The 14,386-nt window shown below is 48.2% G+C and overlaps 1 protein-coding gene across 1 annotated transcript in view; it reads left to right on the top strand.

The window, feature by feature from the left end:
• arhgef28a (Rho guanine nucleotide exchange factor (GEF) 28a) overlaps positions 1-14,386 on the top strand; it is a 115,907-nt gene that overhangs the window by 52,814 nt on the left and 48,707 nt on the right. The window contains exons 11-13 of the mRNA XM_079525339.1: positions 10,193-11,201; positions 11,789-12,233; positions 12,682-12,808. Coding sequence (XP_079381465.1) covers positions 10,193-11,201; positions 11,789-12,233; positions 12,682-12,808 — 1,581 coding nt within the window. The remainder of the gene's footprint in view (positions 1-10,192; positions 11,202-11,788; positions 12,234-12,681; positions 12,809-14,386) is intronic.

Below are 14,386 nucleotides of genomic sequence, written 5' to 3'. Positions count from 1 at the left end.
CACACACTGTAGTATGTGGTGGGACAGTGGGCACAATGCTGCCCTTCCCCCACACACTGTAGTGGTGTGTGGTGGGACAGTGGGCACAATGCTGCCCCTCCCCCACACACTGTAGTGTGTGGTGGGACAGTGGGCACAATGCTGCCCTCCCCCCACACACTGTAGTGTGTGGTGGGACAGTGGGCACAATGCTGCCCTCCCCAGTGGGCACAATGCTGCCCTCCCCCCACACACTGTAGTGTGTGGTGGGACAGTGGGCACAATGCTGCCCTCCCCCCACACACTGTAGTGTGTGGTGGGACAGTGGGCACAATGCTGCCCTCCCCCCACACACTGTAGTGTGTGGTGGGACAGTGGGCACAATGCTGCCCTCCCCCCACACACTGTAGTGTGTGGTGGGACAGTGGGCACAATGCTCTCCTCCCCCCACACACTGTAGTGTGTGGGGGGACAGTGGGCACAATGCTGCCCTTCCCCACACACTGTAGTGTGTGGTGGGACAGTGGGCACAATGCTGCCCTCCCCCCACACACTGTAGTGTGTGGTGGGACAGTGGGCACAATGCTCCCCTTCCCCCACACACTGTAGTGTAAAGTCGGCCTCCTGGTGGCGCTATAACAGGTCGTTCTGGAAATGTTGGGGCAGAGGTTCATCGTTGGCATCCAGGGAGTGTGTGTGCAAAATTTGGCATCGACCGGGTTAACGGTGCCGGAGATTAGCTGTTAACAGACGGACGGACGGATGGACGGACACACACACACACACACACACACACACACACACACACACACACACACACACACACATACACACACACACACGGACGGAGTGCAAAACATACTCTCTTCCCATGCCTTCGGCCTGGTGGAGACAATAAAATAGGATTTGTGCGACCTGCTTTGGTGCTTAAAAGTTCAAAGGAGCTGTAAGTACTGGAGCTGTCCATCCTAAATGGAAAACAATCTTTGTAAACTACTGCCAAGCATTTCACCCGGCTGGCCTAGAGGTGCTGGTGTAAGAGCGGTTCGGCCGGCTGGCCTAGAGGTGCTGGTGTAAGAGCGGTTCGGTGGCCTAGAGGTGCTGGTGTAAGAGTGGTTCGGTGGGCCTAGAGGTGCTGGTGTAAGAGCGGTTCGGTGGGCTGGCCTAGAGGTGCTGGTGTAAGAGCGGTTCGGTGGGCCTAGAGGTGCTGGTGTAAGAGCGGTTCGGTGGGCTGGCCTAGAGGTGCTGGTGTAAGAGCGGTTCGGTGGGCTGGCCTAGAGGTGCTGGTGGGCCTAGAGGTGCTGGTGTAAGAGCGGTTCGGTGGGCATGGTTCTATTAGTGGCACATTTTCCTCTGCTCTTTGCCATGTTGCCGTGATGTGCAAAACATTTCCAAGTTATTGTTTGTGAAAAAAGTCATTCAAGAGGAAAGATGTTTCGGTGATGGAGTGGGCATTTCATAAGGCCATTTTTATGGTCGTGGCCCGTAGGTCCCACATGGGGTTGGTTGGTACGAGGTATAGATTATGGTCCGGTCGTTACAGGTTACAGGTCTCGTATTGTGTTGAAGTTCCTCAGCATTTTGGAGATTTGAATCTTCTCCTGCAATGTTCCATTACAGCAGCTGTGTGATTCACTGTTGTTTTCCCTGACATAACTGGGCATCGTCTGGTGTTATTGGAACTAGAGGCTGCTTCAACAACAGAATAATTCTACAGTCGGTGACATTAAGTCTCCCACTGCCTTCAGTCTGCTGACTGTCTGAATGGTGCATCGTTCAATATTTGTGCTAAGCCTCAATGTGGTCACAATCATCTCTGTCAGACGGCCGCGGAACCCTTATACAGTATCTCCAAAACTGTTAACTTTTCAGGATTGAAATAAAAAAAAATCACACCCGTGTGAACTGAGTGGTGTAAGGTATTATATAGCCTGATCAGCTGTGGTCTGACGTAATGAAATCACACCCGTGTGAACTGAGTGACCATAGCAACCATGCTAATTTTTTTGGTACGAACAAACACGTGGACACGTGGACACGCAAACTAACAAAGCCAGTTGTTGGAGTGGTTTACACCACTCAAAAATAAGCAAAAGTAGCGGAAGTAGTTATATTCTTGTTAAACATCTGCATTACTTAATTTTCAAGAAGTCTACACAATTCAATGTTTGCCTGTTATCTCTCCTATGGTACCAACATTGATGTTGTGAACAAGCTCAGAAGGCATTGCTCTTCGTGCTGTTTCGAGCTTGTAGATCTGCTACTTTTGATGCTTTTGTGTGACACTGTAGTATGATCAACCAGTGGTCCGGGGACCACCCTTGGGCCTTGAGGAGGTTCCAGGTGGTCCCCAGCTAAATGAGGGAGAGGTTGGTAACCAAACGGATTTTACACTGTCAAGAGTTACATTATTGTTAAACATCTGCATTACTTATGGTAATTTACAAGAAGTCTACACCATTCAATGTTTGCCTGTTGTCCAACGACAACAGAAATATGCATAACTTTTGCGTCTGAGAGGCTAAATCTCATCAAATGGTATCCAATAAATAATGGGCCTTGATATGAAAAAGGTTGAAAACCACTGAAGTGAATGAAAAAAACCCACAAAAAGTTAAAAGTGTGCGTTTGGTTACATACGTATACTGGGGGGATTTGAAAGTTGGGACATTTTGACATGTAGCCCCGGGCGAGCCGAGGCTCGAACCCGTACGTGAACCTTGTGATGCCCAGAAAGGCCTCTCTAGACACTCTCTAGACGCTCAGCCATAGCCCCACCTTGTCACTGTCGGGCAGAAACCTTGTATCTCCATATTTAAACTTTTTATGTTTAAATATGTGACGTTCTGTGTGACGTGCTGGTCAAAATCCATGTAGGATCCTATGTCTTAGACGGGACATGACCTTTGACACGATCTAAATGTCTCAGAAGAGAAGAGAAGAGCAGGGAGACTAAATTCAACCACCCCCAATTGTATGCATTAATTTGTATGAACATACTCTACCATACAGATTGGACAAAATTAAGTTCAGATTGGACAAAATTAAGTTCATAAAACATATACATTACATAGTGCAGCTTTAACACGAGCTAAATAATATTTGGAAATTATTTATTTTCTAAATTTCCTGAAAAGTAACCGTTCTGGACATGCATGGTTTCCAAGCGCCGGCAGTGAGAGCAGCACAGGGAGGAAACGGCGCGGCGCGGTGCAGGATTTCCCCTACATTAGCTCGGGTACAAGTGGTCCAGACATCAAACAATATTATGACAACACGTCACTGAGGCCTTCCATTATGCATCCTTAGTTTATGTTCACACTGTCAGCCTTTTTTATATGAAGGGAAGGCTGCTCCTGCCCAGAGCTGCTCCTGCTGAGAGGCTGGCTCTCTATGGAAAATAACTATGGAAAATACTGGATATTGATGACAATGGTGTAGATGTGAAATGAATTAAAGATGGAGTCCCGGGATTTTTGTACTATTTTCTGTTGTTGTGTTATGCGTCTTTGGAGTTAACGTTACTCTAATAGACCCCCAGGTGTGGTTAGAATATTTAAATGTGTATTTCTTTTCTTTCTGAAAGCTGAAAGCCTTTGGGGCCAAAGACCCAATCGAAAATACACCCTTTTTGTGACATCTGATAACCCTAACCCCTCCCCTCCCTCATTATCATACAATGGCTGAAAAGCGTGGTGTGTGTGAGAGGTACAATGAAAAAGGAATGGATGTCCACACACTGAGTTGTAGCTCCCAGGAAGATTTATTTATTTGTTACGTTTCGACCTCTGTGGGTCTTCGTCAGGGTATGACGAAGACCCACAGAGGTCGAAACGTTGTAACAAATAAATAAATCTTCCTGGGAGCTACAACTCAGTGTGCGGACATCCATTCCTTTTTCATTGTACGTATATTTTTGACCAGCACCTGCAGAATGTCTTGAGATGTGCGTGCTTCCTGTCGGATCCTATTTCTAGTGTGTGAGAGGTAAACTTGACATTAAACGCAGCAACTTAAGGTGTTAAAAATACATCACAATTTTTTTTTTGGCAAACGCTCCACTTGGCCAATAAAAGCTCACTGACCAGGCCCTTTTAAAGGGGGCTGCCTTTTGTTCTATGCATTCACCTTTTGGTAATTTCTCAGGTTTTTATGTAAAAAGGCCCATTTTATTTTTTAAGCCAGCCAGTGTGAACATACCCATAGACTTGTTCATAACTTCCTACTGTGCACCATTCCTTTTCTGATATCACATATGAAATCATGTCTGTTATGTATACTATATGTAGACATAACAGACGTTATACAATCGTATACAATCTTGCATTTACGTGTGGCATGACATGAAAGAATAAACTATACAATGCCCTTGGTCACACACTGAAGCAGTCGCAGGCTTGACGTTAAGAGTTCAGATGTGTTATTATATGGAGCACATGTGACGTTTTCTATGTAAACAAACCTGTAAAGGTCACGACAGAGTGAGCGTGCAGTGTCCCGCTTCATGCTGCTCGCTTCAGCCTATAAAGGTTTGTCGCTTCAACCACGAGATGCAAGTGAATAATAATAGTCAAATGACCAAGGTCTGTCAAACAGAAGAGGGAATCTTGAAAAAACAAGAATGTGGCCACTGGCCGCACACACTGCCAAATGCCAATATTTTATTTGGACGCAGGATTGAGTAAGATCCATTCCTTGATGAAGGCTGAAACGTTTGTCTTATACCAGGGGTGGACAACTTTGACGATGGAGAGGGCCACTATATTGCCACACTCACTCCAGAGGGCTGCATTGCATATTACTGTCGTAGCAAAAATAGCCGATCTACAAGCTCAAAACGTGTCTCGCTGCGATTTTTGCTATTATCTGAATTAATGTTTTGGTATTTTTGAATCCTGAAAATTTCAAATGCCTTTCAAATGCCTTTAATTATAGTTAATATATTTTAATACTACTCATTAAGCTACTAATGAGTAAGTAAGGTGGGTCATGTTAGCATGTTTGGAATTCTAACCGCTGAAATCAATAATATATCAGTATTCTGATATTAACCTGCGGGCTGCGTTAAGTGAAGGTGGGGGCCGCATGTGGCCCCTGGGCCGGCAGTTGCCCATGTATGTCTTATACTCTGCGTCCTAATAAAATATGAGCACTTTGGCTATCAGCGTGTGTGGCCACTTGGTCTTGTTTGTTCAAGATTCCCTATTCAGTTTATTCTCCCGTAGGCCGGCACCGCTTTTAAGGACTCTGTGTGCATAAGCATCCTCGTGCATAGTGAGTGACAAAAACAATCGTAGATTCCTAGAAACATAATCTCTCAAGACACATTCTGCTAACTGCAGAATCTGTCAGCATCACCCACTGCCTTAAGCATGTGATGTTGTTAGTAGGAATAAACACAGAAGCACCCGGGAGGAAATGGACTAAGAAAGGGAAGGAGCCAAACCGAGTTCCCGTTTCCACACAAAAAAGGAGGTGGTGCCCCCCCAGAGGCAAAAAACTAATATTATTTTTAATTTTATTCCTGAGTAGCCGGATTGTGTGTTTATTTTCGTTGGTTTCCCAGATTGGTGGAAACAGCAGAATAGTTTAAGACAGTGGGTGTACAATGTAACCGCTTTGCTTGTTATCATTCAATACATCACAAATCAATCAAGAGAGGGTTTTATTTGTCACCCAGAGGTAAATGCATAGTCCACCAGTGCAGCTGACGTTTTGTTTTGGTTTGGGAGGGCTTCCCGAAACGATACAAAAACTATTGAAACACAGAACAGTTCCACAGAACAGTTCTGTGTTCTATAGACACCAGACCTGATCAATGCTTCCGTCTCGTGCGGTGGTTCCCCCCGACCCTCTGAAGCTAGTGTACAGCTGGAGCTGGAAGTACGTGGTTGTTATCGACGCGTTGTGGGAAAATGTATCACGGGAGCTGTACAAATGGAACGAAATGGAGGGTCCATTTGGTTGCATGTGTACGCTCTCAGAGTTATGGAGGTCGGTGGTCCTATTGCAATCAGGTGGTGGGTCCTTGAAATTTAAATATTTTCAGAACCACTGCGTTAAGGCATGCCGGCCTCCTATGAGCCTGGGCGCTGCCTTAGATACTCGGGTAAGGCTCTCCTGGAAGTCCCCATGTCTCGGTTCTTTACCTGGGGCCATCTGACTTTCACAGTCCACTCACGGGCAGGCGGGCACCCAGGCTTTGGAATGCCCTGCCCGAGGATCTGAGGCTAGCAAAAGCATTGTCTTCTTTTAAAACATACTTTTATGTTGAGGCCTTTTCTTAGTGGTTTTGCCTTTCATCCGTTTTTGTGTTACTACTTTGTGTAAATATTCTTTTTTCTTCTCTGTTATCTTCGTTTTAACAATGTTACCCATTGATGTTATGTGCCGTTTTAACTCTGCTGCTCTTTCATCTTGTTCTGTATAGCACTTTGTATGAATGAATGGATGTTGTATGAATGTATGGTTTCACAGAGAGACCGCATTCTCACTGTCACCACTAAGTTAACCCATTTTGATCTGAGATCAGATTCTAAAAATGTCTTCTACATCCTGAAAAAGCTATGTTTCTATGTCAGTCGTTCTTCGATTTTTCAAAAATAGCAGACCTACAAGCTCAAGCATAACATAATGCTAACACCAAAAGGGGTTCCCACCCAAAATGGGTTAAAGGGCCACTTCACCCTGTTTAGGACACAATTAACACTCCTGGGGGTTTTTATGTGTGTAATGTGTGTTTTTAGATATTTTAGTCATGACGCCATGTTCATGACCAAAAACCTGTCGTGAAAATGTGGTCTCACTTCCTTCCTGGACTACAAAGTCACACCTCCTTGCAGTCTCCCCCCCTCTCCACAAAGAGGGGAAGTGCACCAAAGCATTATGGGCATTGTAGGAATTCAGCAATCCAGTCAAACCCTCCTAGTCAAACACACAGACTTCATTATTTTTCTGGCCATAGGGTGCAAATTTCAAATTGTGCTACTGTTATCTACTACAAATACTATTAACATTGAGTGACTGCAGTTTCTTCCAGCGGTGAAATGTCCCTTTAAACTTTAAAGGATGTAGTAGAAAGTGTGCGTGCGTGCGTGCGTGCGTGCGTGCGTGCGTGCGTGCGTGCGTGCATGCGTGCGTGGCAGGAATTCAGCTATCCAGTTAAACCCTAGTCAAACACACAGATTTGTTCCGCGTGTGCGCACCATTCCTTTTATCAGAAGAAAATGAATCAAAGTCCATTTCCTTCTATAGTCGTCTCAGCCATTTTCTCTCACACAGTTTTCTCACACACTGACAGTCAGTCAGAAACTGCGACACGACACGAAAAACAATCCGAGAGGCAAATATCAATCAATTCATAGATCAATTAATAGACAGGCGGATCGACAACCTTGGAGACCGACTGTTGACTGTAGTATTCCTCTGGTGTAACCGCCTCAGAGAACATTCCAGATCAGGTGTGTGACCGCACTGACCGGGCAGACAAAATGGACGAAGCGTCTAGACGTTGCAAACAGAAGGTCCAGGAATCACTGAAGCCTCTAAAGGACAAACTGAAGGTCTTTGATAGAGTTAAAACAAATTACGACAAAACGGAAAATCACATCAAGGTTCAGGCCAGGAACACAGAGACGCAGATTAAGAAACAGTTTCAGAATCTTCGTCGGTTCCTACAGGAGGAAGAGGAGGCCAGGATCTCCGCTGTGCGGGAAGAAGAGGCTCGGAAGAGTCAGGAGATGAAGGAGAGGACTGCGGTTCTGAGCAGAGAAATGGAAACCCTCTCCGGCGCAATCCAAGCTGCCGAGCACCAGCTGAGAGCCGACGACCACGTCTCATTCCTGCGGAACTACAAGACCACCATGGAGGGGGTCCAGCTCACCCTGCACGACCCACCGCCGCTCTCGGGAGGAGCGCTGATAGACGAGGCCAAACACCTGAAGAACCTGACCTTCAGAGTCTGGGACAAGATGAAGGACATTGTCTCCTACACTCCTGTCATCCTGGACCCCAACGCTGCTAGTCCATGGCTCATGCTGTCTGATGATCTGACCAGTGTGAGATGTTTGGAGGAGGAACAGCAGCTCCCTGTCAACACAAAGAGGTTTAACTATTCCAGTGTCCTGGGTTCTGAGGGCTATAACTCGGGGTCTCACGGCTGGGATGTTGAGGTTGGAGACAATATAGACTGGTCAGTAGGTGTGTGTGCGCAAAAGGGACACACAGAGGGAGAAGACTGGTATATACGGTTCATTGCGGATGACTACGCAGCATTCTCAGGGCCTCATGGGCAGTGGACTGCTGTCCCGGTGAACCAGAAACTCCGGAGGATCAGAGTCCAGCTGGACTGGGACAGAGGACAGCTGTCCTTCTCTGATCCTGATTCTAACACACACCTACACACCTTCACACACACTTTCACCCAGACACTGTTTCCATACATTTATAATTGTGATTTCGAAAGGTCTCTGAAGATGTTACCAGGGAAGATCTGCGTCACTCTGGAAAACCACAGTTAGAACGTCTGATGTCCAATACATACCTACAGAATATATTGATTAGAAGATCTCCTATATGGTAATCGGAAGGGATTGGTTTATGACGGGTTACTAATTAATTATTAATTTGAATTGCATGTGATTATTTAATGAATGTATCATTCAGTTTTGAATTGCTTTGGCATTATAGACAGACAGACATTATGTTGATTTATGTGTTTTAATTGCCACTTAATAGTCACTTTAATTGCCACTCCTCAATATAAAATAAACTCTAAATCAGGTTATGGTGCTTTTAGTCGTTATGGTACTACTCTGTGGAATTCTCTACCTATTGATTTAACATTTGCGACCACATTGTCTTTGTTTAACGGCAAACTAAAAACCTACCTATTTACACAAGCTTTCAGCTATAGATTGTGAAATGTGTTATTTTTATTTTAAACAACTGATTTTCTGTTTTAATCATATGTAATTCTCTTTTTGTATAATTATTGATTTTTGTACTCTTTATGTATTGTATTGTCTTTAATTTCAGCACATTGAGTCCTCGCTTGTGGTGTGAAATGTGCTGTGCAAATACACTTGACTTGACTTACAGTAGCATCACCAATGAATCCTCATATTTTCCATGCCGAGTAGGAGGTCTTACCCTCCAGCATACAATTCAGACTAACCCAAAGTAAACTCAAATGTTTACATTTTTAAATCTAAAGTAAGTAAGTAGCCTTGCCGAGCCATGAGGCCCATAGGGGCAGGAGCCTATCTCCTGTTTCTGTAGCGTGAGGCAGCTTGATGTACCTGTACAAGTACACCCCCTGGACATGACACTAGTATGTTGCAGGGACTTACCCCCAAATCTACAGTACCTCAATTAATAGTTTCATGGCGTTCTTATAATCACTGGTTGTGCAATAATATGTGTCAATTTGGGATTGTGAATTGCTTTGTGTCTTTCTTTGCATAACTATGGTGCTGCTAACATCAAAGCTCAGTGACAGAATGGGTGGACAAACCGCCAATGCTTTGGACAGAAACGGCACAATGCCACCTGCAAATGTCTAAATGTAATGCATCATTTCATTTATTTGTCAAATTATCAATAAACGTTGATTTTAAGAAATGTGCATGTATGTTCCAGTGTGTGCACTCACGGTCTGTGTCCATCCATACACCTACTGTATGTGTAGTTTTGTGTACTGTATATGTGTCCTCGGTCCTTACAGTATGTATGTATAAAAAGGTCAAAGGTGAAAACATTTTTCTAGTGTGAATATAGTCCGTCACTTTATTGATTGTTTGGTCTTTTCTTTCGTTTTATACGAATGGTGTGAAGAAGCAATGTTTGTGTAGGACAAAGGTTGTGGACACACTAAAAGCTGGACATAGGAGGGGCTAGCGCCCCTCAAGAATTAATATACCTCAAAAGTACAGTACTTGAATAAATCATATATTCATATACCACCCACATGGGATTATCAGACACAGCAATTAACACAGTAAAAGAAACAAAAACACAAAGATATTCAGGTGTGTAGCCAGCCAGCAACTCAACCAGATTTCAGACAGTGAAAGTAGACCCATCTATAGGTTCATCTATACTAGTTATATATGTCACCCTTCGCCTCCTATCCCATGCCCTATAAAGATACTTTGAAAAAACCGAAAACATGGTGGAAAAATAAACTCAACCAATGTGTGGTTTGGTTTCACAGGGAGGCCCGCCTCGCCCTGCAGAGATGTCCATGGCGGCCGACCGCCGCACTCTGCTGCTGTAGATGTGACGTCCTCCATGCGTGTGCCACGGGCGGAGGAGTGGGACGCGATGTGTCGTCTCAGTGGGGTGACCACTGACAGCGCAGGGACCGACACAGTGGAGTCTCTCAGTGGGGTGACCGCTGACAGCTCAGGGACAGACACAGTGGAGTCTCTCAGTGGGGTGACCACTGACAGCGCAGGGACGGACACGGTGGACACTCTCAGTGGGGTGACCGCTGACAGCACAGGGACGGACACGGTGGACACTCTCAGTGGGGTGACCACTGACAGCGCAGGGACGGACACGGTGGACACTCTCAGTGGGGTGACCGCTGACAGCGCAGGGACGGACACGGTGGACACTCTCAGTGGGGTGACCACTGACAGCGCAGGGACGGACACGGTGGACACTCTCAGTGGGGTGACCGCTGACACCGCAGGGACGGACACGGTGGACTCTGACGGTCCTCTTCTGGTCACTGACACGCCTCCCCCACCCCCATGTCACTTTCTGTCAGAGACCCCTCCCCTGCCACCTCCATGTGACTTCCTGTCCGACACCCCTCCCCCGCCACCATGTGACTTCCTGTCCGAGACCCCTCCCCTGCCACCTCCACGTGACTTCCTGTCCGAGACCGCTCCCCTGCCACCACCATGTGACTACCTGTCCGGGACCCCTCCCCTGCCACCACCATGTGACTTCCTGTCCGAGACCCCTCCCCTGCCACCTCCACGTGACTACCTGTCCGAGACCCCTCCCCCACCACAGCCGCAACCATGTGACTTCCTGTCGGGGTCCTCTCGAAGCCCCTCCCCTCCCCCCGCCTCCGTCCCTCAGTCGTCCTGCGTCTCGCCTGCCGTCCAAGCCCTGGACAGGTTGATTGACAGGCGGATGTCCCACCCTCCCCACACTGACCTGACCAATCAGAGAGAGAGCCCGCCGCTGGAAACCGACGACGGCCTCAGGTATTTTATCAATCAAAAAAACAACACACAAAATAATATGTATTAAAGGTACACAATATTCGGTGTTCTTGGTGCATGTGTCTTAATAGAAATTAATAGAGGGTATGCTATGCATCATCATACCTGGAAGTTATGCCTTGACAGCCCCTACATCCACACAGAAAAGTCATGTTTGATTGCATTAAATTACTTTAAACAACGTTAAATTCACTTTGTCACTCTATCTGCCATTCACTTTATGCATGTGCATACATACCCTCTATTGAATTGCATTGAATTTACTTGATTTTGAAGAGTGCACTCTGAGAGTGTACAAATGGAACAAAATTGACCCTATTGGGTCCATTTGGTTCCATTTGTACACTCTCAGAGTTACAGACCCATAAGGGTCCATTTGGTTCCAAACTATCATTTAGCTGGGTACCCCCTGGAACTCCCTCAAGGACCCCTGGGGGTCCCCGGACCCCAGTTTGGGAACCACAGCATCAACACATCAATTGACTTAGAATAAGAATTGAAAGCAATTGAAGTGGAACACCCAGGGTGAATGTTTTCTTGTCTCTGTCCTCGTTGCATGCACGTTGCAGTCCCAGTCTGGTGTCTGTGGAAGTGGACAGCGATGATGAGGAGGGTGCCGTGTTGTCCCCGTCTCCTGTGTCACCGGACGCTCCCGTGTCCCCGTCTCCTGTCTGTCCCCTGCTGCTGTCAACGGGCCGTCCCGTGTCCCCGTCTCCTGTCTGTCCCCTGCGGTCACCGGACGCTCCCGTGTCCCCGTCTCCTGTCTGTCCCCTGCGGTCACCGGACGCTCCCGTGTCCCCGTCTCCTGTCTGTCCCCTGCGGTCACCGGACGCTCCCGTGTCCCCGTCTCCTGTCTGTCCCCTGCGGTCACCGGACGCTCCCGTGTCCCCGTCTCCTGTCTGTCCCCTGTTGTCACCTGTGGACGCTCCCAATAGTGCCGATGAACGGGACAGCAGTGAAGCCTCGTCCCGCGCTCTCTCTGCCTCCTCTGCGTGTGACGTCGTCCCAGCAACGGTACGATGCTTTTCTTTTATAACTGTCTTATGACATGCTTTTGCCCTCTTCTACAGTAGCAACCTAATACATCTCGTCGTTGTTGTCCTATATATGTTATTGTCTCGCCGAAGGCGTTGCAGAGGCTATGTTTGGCACCCTGACTGTGTGTGTGTGTGTGTGTGTGTGTGTGTGTGCGTGCGTGCGCGTGTGTGCGCACCGTTGGGCCGATCGCAGCGAAACTATGCGCGGCACTCACCCTCCCTGGATGCCAGAGCAGAACCTCTGCCCCAATCTTTCAGATCGACATGTTTTAGCATCACCAGGAGGACGATTTTTGCTAACCACATTTTTATGATATTACTCCTACATAGTTTGTCCAAACATCATGCAAATCGGTATCTCTGAAGTCATTAAACCAAACGGGTCTTTCAGATTTTTCATGCGTTGTGTTTCTCTTTCCTTCCAGGACGTGTGTAACGTGGGGATCCGTCTACGGTCCTACTCCTACTCCTCTCCCAAAATCAGTTTGCGCCGGCCTCGCGGTCGTCCGGGTCACGACGCTACCGCCACCCCGGCCCCTGACCTCAGTCCCGGTCAGTGACTCTGGGATCATGGAATGTGCCACATACTGTAACAAGGAATTTAATTACAGTACATGAACTAGTAAATGTGTATAAGAACTGATGTTTGTTTGTTTTAGCCTGTCTCTCATTAGTGGGGAGGCCTCACAGGCTGTGTCGATGTGGAAGCTTATTATTTGAGGGGCGCTAGCATGCATGGCTTTGAGGGGCGCTAGCATGCATGGCTTTGAGGGGCGCTAGCATGCATGGCTTTGAGGGGCGCTAGCATGCATGGCTTTGAGGGGCGCTAGCATGCACGGCTTTGAGGGGCGCTAGCATGCATGGCTTTGAGGGGCGCTAGCATGCATGGCTTTGAGGGGCGCTAGCATGCACGGCTTTGAGGGGCGCTAGCATGCATGGCTTTGAGGGGCGCTAGCATGCACGGCTTTGAGGGGCGCTAGCATGCATGGCTTTGAGGGGCGCTAGCATGCATGGCTTTGAGGGGCGCTAGCATGCACGGCTTTGAGGGGCGCTAGCATGCATGGCTTTGAGGGGCGCTAGCATGCATGGCTTTGAGGGGCGCTAGCATGCACGGCTTTGAGGGGCGCTAGCATGCACGGCTTTGAGGGGCGCTAGCATGCACGGCTTTGAGGGGCGCTAGCATGCACGGCTTTGAGGGGCGCTAGCATGCACGGCTTTGAGGGGCGCTAGCATGCACGGCTTTGAGGGGCGCTAGCATGCATGGCTTTGAGGGGCGCTAGCATGCACGGCTTTGAGGGGCGCTAGCATGCATGGCTTTGAGGGGCGCTAGCATGCATGGCTTTGAGGGGCGCTAGCATGCACGGCTTTGAGGGGCGCTAGCATGCATGGCTTTGAGGGGCGCTAGCATGCATGGCTTTGAGGGGCGCTAGCATGCATGGCTTTGAGGGGCGCTAGCATGCACGGCTTTGAGGGGCGCTAGCATGCATGGCTTTGAGGGGCGCTAGCATGCACGGCTTTGAGGGGCGCTAGCATGCACGGCTTTGAGGGGCGCTAGCATGCACGGCTTTGAGGGGCGCTAGCATGCACGGCTTTGAGGGGCGCTAGCATGCATGGCTTTGAGGGGCGCTAGCATGCATGGCTTTGAGGGGCGCTAGCATGCATGGCTTTGAGGGGCGCTAGCATGCATGGCTTTGAGGGGCGCTAGCATGCACGGCTTTGAGGGGCGCTAGCATGCACGGCTTTGAGGGGCGCTAGCATGCACGGCTTTGAGGGGCGCTAGCATGCACGGCTTTGAGGGGCGCTAGCATGCATGGCTTTGAGGGGCGCTAGCATGCATGGCTTTGAGGGGCGCTAGCATGCATGGCTTTGAGGGGCGCTAGCATGCACGGCTTTGAGGGGCGCTAGCATGCATGGCTTTGAGGGGCGCTAGCATGCATGGCTTTGAGGGGCGCTAGCATGCATGGCTTTGAGGGGCGCTAGCATGCATGGCTTTGAGGGGCGCTAGCATGCATGGCTTTGAGGGGCGCTAGCATGCATGGCTTTCCGAAGTTAAAGTTACGTCATGTGGCAGCCAAGTCTATGGACTTTTAATGTTTTATTAGAGCCTAATTAAAAATAACCTGTCCATGG

The sequence above is a fragment of the Electrona antarctica genome, assembly GCF_951216825.1.
Source record: "Electrona antarctica genome assembly, chromosome: 16".
NCBI lineage: Eukaryota > Metazoa > Chordata > Actinopteri > Myctophiformes > Myctophidae > Electrona > Electrona antarctica.
Note: the sequence above shows the minus strand (reverse complement) of the source record. Positions and strands in the feature narration are given on the sequence as shown.